This window comes from Cynoglossus semilaevis, unplaced genomic scaffold (assembly GCF_000523025.1).
Source record: "Cynoglossus semilaevis isolate Cse_v1.0 unplaced genomic scaffold, Cse_v1.0 scaffold6139, whole genome shotgun sequence".
In the NCBI taxonomy this organism is placed as follows: domain Eukaryota; kingdom Metazoa; phylum Chordata; class Actinopteri; order Pleuronectiformes; family Cynoglossidae; genus Cynoglossus; species Cynoglossus semilaevis.
In genome coordinates this window covers 1-7,099 of record NW_007585268.1, presented here as the reverse complement: position 1 = coordinate 7,099, position 7,099 = coordinate 1, and the positions used below count along the sequence as shown (strand labels likewise).

At 40.2% G+C, this 7,099-nt stretch overlaps 1 protein-coding gene and 1 long non-coding RNA gene across 2 annotated transcripts; both read left to right on the top strand.

The window, feature by feature from the left end:
- The first annotated feature begins 411 nt into the window (after positions 1-411).
- On the top strand, positions 412-6,967 carry LOC103399003 (E3 UFM1-protein ligase 1-like). Its single transcript, XM_025053939.1, is given in 10 exon segments — positions 412-603; positions 816-874; positions 965-1,275; positions 2,910-2,963; positions 3,052-3,159; positions 5,344-5,556; positions 5,659-5,785; positions 6,240-6,362; positions 6,542-6,662; positions 6,751-6,967. Coding segments are annotated over 10 exon segments (1,461 nt in total). The 5' UTR covers positions 412-460; the 3' UTR covers positions 6,953-6,967.
- LOC103399002 (uncharacterized) lies at positions 2,891-3,593 on the top strand. Its single transcript, XR_523570.2, has 3 exons — positions 2,891-2,963; positions 3,052-3,159; positions 3,417-3,593. It is a non-coding gene; the product is annotated as an uncharacterized LOC103399002 (long non-coding RNA).
- Positions 6,968-7,099: the final 132 nt, after the last annotated feature.

Here is a 7,099-nt window from a genome sequence, read left to right as displayed (position 1 = left end):
TGCGTGATATTAAGACCTTTGGAGCCCGTTTTGATTTATACTTAATGACTAGTGACTACTACTACTACTACTACTGACACTGGACAATTATTCAATTTTCCTGAGTTGGTCTGAAAACTATATTATATTTCCTACAAATAATTTGTTCAAGTTCGTCTTTGCAACAGTGATGGGAAGAACATTTCAATGCTTTTAATTTCCACTAGATAGCAGCAGATCAATATGAAAGCTGAACCAGAGAGACTCGGAGCTGTTTGTCATTCTTCAATTGTTGCGAGTATGTCAGGGTTGTGTACAACTAAAAAGGCCCATGTTATTAGGCCTGTTAGTAAACTGGAACTAGAATACATTTGGCGCCCCCTCGTGGTTTTTCCAAATGTAAAAAATATGTGCCATAGCTCAGAAACTGTTGGGAAACAATGCTATATGGAATGATTACTCACTATTTATTGTAAAAACAATGATGTTACAGGAGCTTTCGAAGCGTCTTGGGAAGTTAATCCAAGGAGAAATGGACCAGTACAATAGAGGAGTCATATTCACTCCAGCTTATGTTGCGCGACACAAGGCCAGAATTCGTGGGCTGTTCAGCTCCGTCACAAGGTTAGTTTTTACCAGTCAATATCATTAACCAATAAAATCTGAAGTTAATATATCTGATTAAAATATTGCTCAATGATTTGATATCGGTGTTGATATCAAATTGAATAAGCCAAGACTGAACAAACCCTAACTGATTGTGTTTTTAAAATTGTAAGCTTAGTTTTTAAAACTCTTTGCATCTCTTTGTTTTTTTTTTTGTTTGTTTTTTTTAGACCCACTCTTGTGAGCAGCATGATTGGAACGTTTGGATTTAAAGAGCATCTTCTTTACTGTAAGTCTCAGTTTTGATCATTGTTTTGTTTTTATTCAATTTGATTGGTTTCTCACTGTGTTAAATCACATTGGTGTCTGTTGTCGACAGCTGTTCTGGAGGAGTTGGTGGACACGGGGCGTCTAAAAGGCAGCGTAATCGGCGGGCGCCAGAACAAAGCGCTTTATATTCCCGATATTTACTCCAAAACGCAGAATGCTTGGGTTGACTCTTTCCTCAAACAGAATGGATATTTAGGTAAGTCGTTGTTCACTGTTTATTTTGCTGTATATCTTATTGATTTTACTCCATTTAGACCATTGATTCCCAACCTCCAAGAAGATTGTTATATTTTGTTACATACATTTTTTGTTCAATTTTTGTTTGGTGGTGTGCCGTTCCCTAATGATGTATATGTGCCGTGATTTAGACAGATACTATGTGTGATTTGTTATGCGAGTAGATAGGCACAAAACCTACAAATTGCCTGAAATAAACACCTGTTACCCTAGGCAACAATAGAAGCCAAACATAGCATCAGAACACCAACAGATCAGTCATGATGACTGCTAAAAACTAGGGATGTCCGATAATAACGGCCGACCGATATTATTGGCCCGATAATAGCATATTATGTAATATATGTAAGAAACGTTATCAGTGTTTTTTTTCTCCAATAATAAAAACCTGATAACGCAATGCCTGGCTTTTGCCAAATGATGTGCGCCCTAAAAATACTTTGGGGGATAAACAGCTGTACGTTAAAGTTAAAGTCACTAGATGGCAGCATTGCAGCTCACTTAAAAATCTCATACTCATACAGTGGTTTGTACAGATTCATAAACAAATATTACCAGGCCTATATTGGTATTGGTTAATATCAGAATCATAAATTAAGTGTTTGGAAATAGTGCCATATCGGATATCGGCAAAAAGTTAATATCGGACATCCTTACTAAAAACATAAACAGTATACAGCAAGAAATTTTTGTTTTAGAGGTAGCAGCCAGATGCATTTTTAAAATGTGGAGGTATTTTCTCCTGCAGTTTTTCAGTTATCAACTTACCTGCCACTGCATCCATGTTTAACAGACATCAGCTCCTCAGGTAGTGGCTACACATACTCAGGGAAAATGAGATTTTATTGTAATCAAATATTAATAATTCAGATATTTTTATTGCCGGCTTGCTTTTTATACTCTTAATGGGAACGTTGAGGAACATCGATTCAGATGTGGAGTGTGTTTATTTTTCTATGAGCAGTTCTAGCGCTTTGATTAAATTTTCAATGAAATGAAATCTACTTTAATGTCCCGGTGGGTAATCGCATCTATAGTTCCGCAGGCAGTCTATATAAAAAAAATGAAACAACATAGTAACATAAAAAAGTATAAAATACAATAACGGAAAATTAAATAAAGCAAGTACATTAAGCGTTAGACAAAATCATGAATATTTCACATTATCCAGGGCCGACTGTGTCTTGTATGAATGTAGGTCTACTTCTGTGAGTTATCACACAGTTTCTTTGCGTACTTTTCATCATATCACACACGTTCGATAACCGTGAGCGATGCACTAAAAGCACTAATAAGAAATCCCTGCTGTTGGTGTTTTATCTCTCAGGTCGAAAAAGCGCTTCAAATGCAGTCGTCACTAAAAGTTTTTTTTTTCTATAAAATTTCAATTAATTGGTCCGAAAACTATAATTTATTTATTGCAAATTTTTATTTATTTTTTTGTTCGTCAATGCATGACAGGCAGAACAATTAATTATTCTTCACTAGGTGGCAGTAGATGGCTATGAAAACTAAAAAAAAACTGTCAGAGCTCTTTAGGATCTTTGTGAGTGTCTTTCTTCAATTCCTGCCAGTATATCAACGTTGTCTTCAACTAAACAGGCTGAGATTTTAGTCAATTATGAGGTCATTTAAACTACAAGGTTATTATAAAGAATTTTTAGCATTCTTGTAGAAGTAAAAGTTTAATATACAAATATCCCGGGAAAAACTGCCAACTGGTTTTAACCTCTGTCTCACTTTGTCATGTTCTCCAGGGTTTCCAGGGCAAAAATGGTCCTCACGGGCCCCCAGGTGTCGTTGGACCTCAGGTAGGAAGAAGAATCAGCCCATTGGTTAATACTTTTTTTTTTTTTTTGCATTTTTTGAAGCTTCACATGACTTCATCGAACATTTCAGGGTAAATCTGGAGAGACAGGGCCAACTGGAGACAGAGGCCATCCAGGTTCACCGGGACCACCCGGTGAGCACGGTTTACCAGGATCGGCTGGAAAGGAGGGCGCCAAGGTGGGTGGTGTTTGTCATAATGTCAGTCTCATAATCACTTCACAGCGTAGTCTAGTAAAAGCTCCTCCACTCCTCCCCCCCCTCCCACCATAGCACAGCCGGTATTTCTCGCGTCCTCTGTCTCATCCTTCTCTCTAATTCGCTAATAAACAACACACAGGACACACTGCGGTGTTGGGTGTATGTCGACTCATGGAAGATAAATGTTCTTCCCTTTCATCTCACCACAAAAATGTGCATGTGTGTGCGATTTCAAGGGAGATCCAGGTCCACCAGGTGCCCTAGGGAAAACTGGTCCCCCCGGACACCAAGGCTTCAGAGGGAGCAGAGGGAACCCTGGTGCAACGGTAACACATCTTATACCTTTACCTTGTGAAAATATTTAGTCTTTAATGTAATGTCCTCTAAGACCTGAAGGGAATGTCTGTACTGAAGGGAGTCTAACAGCAGTACGTTAGAGAACATTTGTATTTTTGCTAAGTGTCCAATTTCCTTGGCTAGCTTTTCCTCTTTATTAAGCAATTTGAAAAAGAATCCAAAGTGCATTTCTTTGATCTAACCTGAGTTACTGAGCAGAATAGCTCAGCACATGTACATGTTTTCTATTGGTGGAGATATTGGTGGATTGGCCTTTGCCAATCAGCGCTAAGAAGTGTATTAAAACTGTTTTTATGCTTTGAGCACTGAGGAGTTCCTCAGTGCACTTCTGAATGTAACCATTGTTCTGCACTCCTTGCTTGCAACTAAAACTTTTAAAACTTGAGATCTCGTATTTGATTCTTTATTTGATCAGATCTTTATTTGATCTTTATTTGAATTCTTTGTGTGTTAGAAAACTGGGGTATGAACTAACAGCATTTTTTTACAGTCCTATCTAACAGAGAAAGTTTCCTGACATTGGCTTTCACTCTTCTGTCCAGTTCATCCCAAACCAGCTTCATGGGGTTTAGGTCTGCAGGCTGTGCTGGCCACTCCATGTTTTCAAGCTTACCATTTTATTCTTATTTCTTGAAGTAGTTTTGGTATAGCTTGGACTTGTGTTTTGGGTCATTGTCTTGCTGTAGGATGAACCTTTGACCAACTAGGTGCATACCAGAGGGTATCGCATGGCGCTGCAGAATGCTGTGGTAGCCGTTTTGGTTCAGGGTGCCGCTCACTCTGTAAAAGTCACCGACCCTGCATCCAGCAAAACAGCCCCAGACCATCACACTTCACCTCCTCCATGTTTGACAGTTGATGTCACACACTGAGAAACCATCCTCTCACCTACTCGACGGCGTACAAAGATCCTGCGTGATGAACCGAAGATTTGAAATTTTGATTTATCAGTTCATAATACCTTCTTCCAGTCTTCAGTAGTCCAATGGCAATTTGTGGCCCAGGAGAGCCTCTTTGTCTTATTCTGACATCTTAGCAAAGGCTTTCTTGCTGCAACTCGTCCTGGCAAACCTGCAGCTCGAAGTCTTTTCTTCACAGTTGAAACTGAGACTTGCTGACTATGACCACATTAAGTTATGCTTGAAGCTGTTGTCCTGTGAACCACCTATCACACAAGCTGTTAACTCTCAGACACTTGCCCTCCATTTCAGTTGTGGCTTTGGGCCTGCCAGACCAGTTCCTGTCAGAGTTTCCCCCAGTTTCTGAGTGCCTTTTGATGCTGAAGAAAACTGTACTCACTGACACCTTGACTTTCGTTGCAATTTCCCTGTAGGAAAGACCTACATTTTTCAAGTGTTATGATGGTCTGTCTCTCTTCCATTGTTAATTGCCTTTTAGTCACCATTTTTGTAGCAACACACTACTTTCTGCAGTACAATTCTGTTCACCTGATGCTCATGAGGGTCTGGTACCACAGTGTGTTCCAACACTGCTTTTATGCAGACAGAAGGGGTTGTAAGTAATCCAGAAAAGTTGGAACACCTGTAGGAATTATGATTCAACCTTCATTGCTGCAGAACAGCTTTAAATTGTTAACCCACTTCGTGTTCCCTGAAAATGGTCTTTTTGTATAATTCTGAAATGTACATTATTTTTTAGTTTTGGGTAACCAAACCTTTTCTTTAACCTCTGGCTGTTCAGTACTTACCTTTGTACCATTTCAAGCTATTCCTAGGACTTGCACGACTTGAATTGCAATAAATAACTGGAAAAATTAGGGTCTGGTCTAAAACTTTTGACCAGTAGTGTATGTCTTTGCTCCTCTTTTTGACCGTGTAGCCAATCCTACCGAGCTGCCTGTCGATTGAGGATGTCGGGATTTTGATCAACCAGGGCATGAGGAACACTAACATCGAGTCGTCTGCCAGACTGCTGGGTGACACCGTGGTTGTCAGTGAGAAATTTATCACCAACTGCCTCTCCTTATTCGATGACGCCATGCTGCAGAAAGCCCAGAAGGTCCACTAATGGCACACATCTTTACAGAAAACAGGCCAAAAATACAATATATTTTCTGAAATCATTCATCAGTTTGGTGGTGTCTAATCATGTGGTCTGTAGGAAGTGAAGTCCAACCCAGTGTTTCTGATCAATGAAGAGGATTTGAAGCAGGCTTCGATGCTGGCCGAGAGTACAGGCCCTTCGAGAAAGGAGAAGAAAGAAGCCGAGCGCAAAAAGAAGGCTTCAGGTTTGTTTAAAGGGATGCTCCGTGTTTTTTAGGTGTAGTGATCGACACCCATACATAACTTAAAACAACATTCTAAAAACAGATGGACGCTACAAAATCGCAGCTTTATAGTATAAAAAGAAATTGTACTATATTGAGCCCATATTTGGGAAAATTGTTGTGTTAGCAGCAATTATGCTGTTAACAGGCTGCCCCTAGCAAGCGCCAAGCATGCGGTTCCTCTGGGAATCAAACCCAGGACTCTCTGCTCTCTACTTCCATGGCAGGCGCACTAACCGCTACACTATGGAACCAACCCAAAAAATTCACAAATTTGCTAGTCTCTTTTTTGATTCTTAATGTCTAAGGTCTCTAATAAGTTGGTCCTAAAACAACAAAAATTTCCATCTAGATTCACTTTCAGCCAGACATGCATGTTCTGTTTCTCAGGTTACTAATCATCTGTCTCCCACAGAGGGCAGCGGCAGCGTAAAAGGCGGTGGAGGAGGCAACGCCAGAGAGATCCGGATTCGTAAAACGAAGAAAAAAGGCAAGAAAGACGAGGACAGCGACGAGGACATCGGACCTGCGCAGCAAAGTACAGTGAGGGCCCCAGGGCCACACTTTTCTATTTTCATTGGACCTACGTTAAAGTCACTATATGCTCAGCGATGCATTTTACTATAACAAGAGCAATATGCATGGTCCGTTTTCATCTTGCCAGACAAAGCTTTGCTACGGGAATAATCACGTGTTTTTTTACCTTTTTTACCTAAGAACGCAGCAAACCCAAAGAAGCCACTTTTATGACCCAGGAGGAGATCATGACAGTTTTAGAGGAGAGAGTGAACGACTGCCCCGATGAAGTCCTTTCAGAGTTGGCTGATCACTTAATGAGGTGCATTCAAACACCAGCATGTGTTTCCCCCTGCTGAGACTACAGTGAGGAAGCTAAAGCTGCGTGGTTCATGTTTGTGTCTCTGCAGGCCTCTGACCAAATCTTATCAGGAGGTGCTGCGCACCACGTTCATGTCCTCCACCAGCTGTCCATCAAGTGCCGATAAGAAGAAGAGCAGGAAAGATTTACAGGAGGAGATCAGCACACTCTACAACAATATCCGTCTCTTTGAAAAGGGCGCCAAACTCTTCTCTGGTAAATCCTGTTTGTTTATATATCAGGGCCTTTAAAAGTGTCATTTGATATTAATGGAAGACATTTTAATGCAGTTGGGTGGTAAACTTAGGTATCGACCGATGTTCGCCTTGTTAACCGAAAATGAGGTTGACATTTACTGACGCTGAAATAAAAATATACTACATATATATATATATATA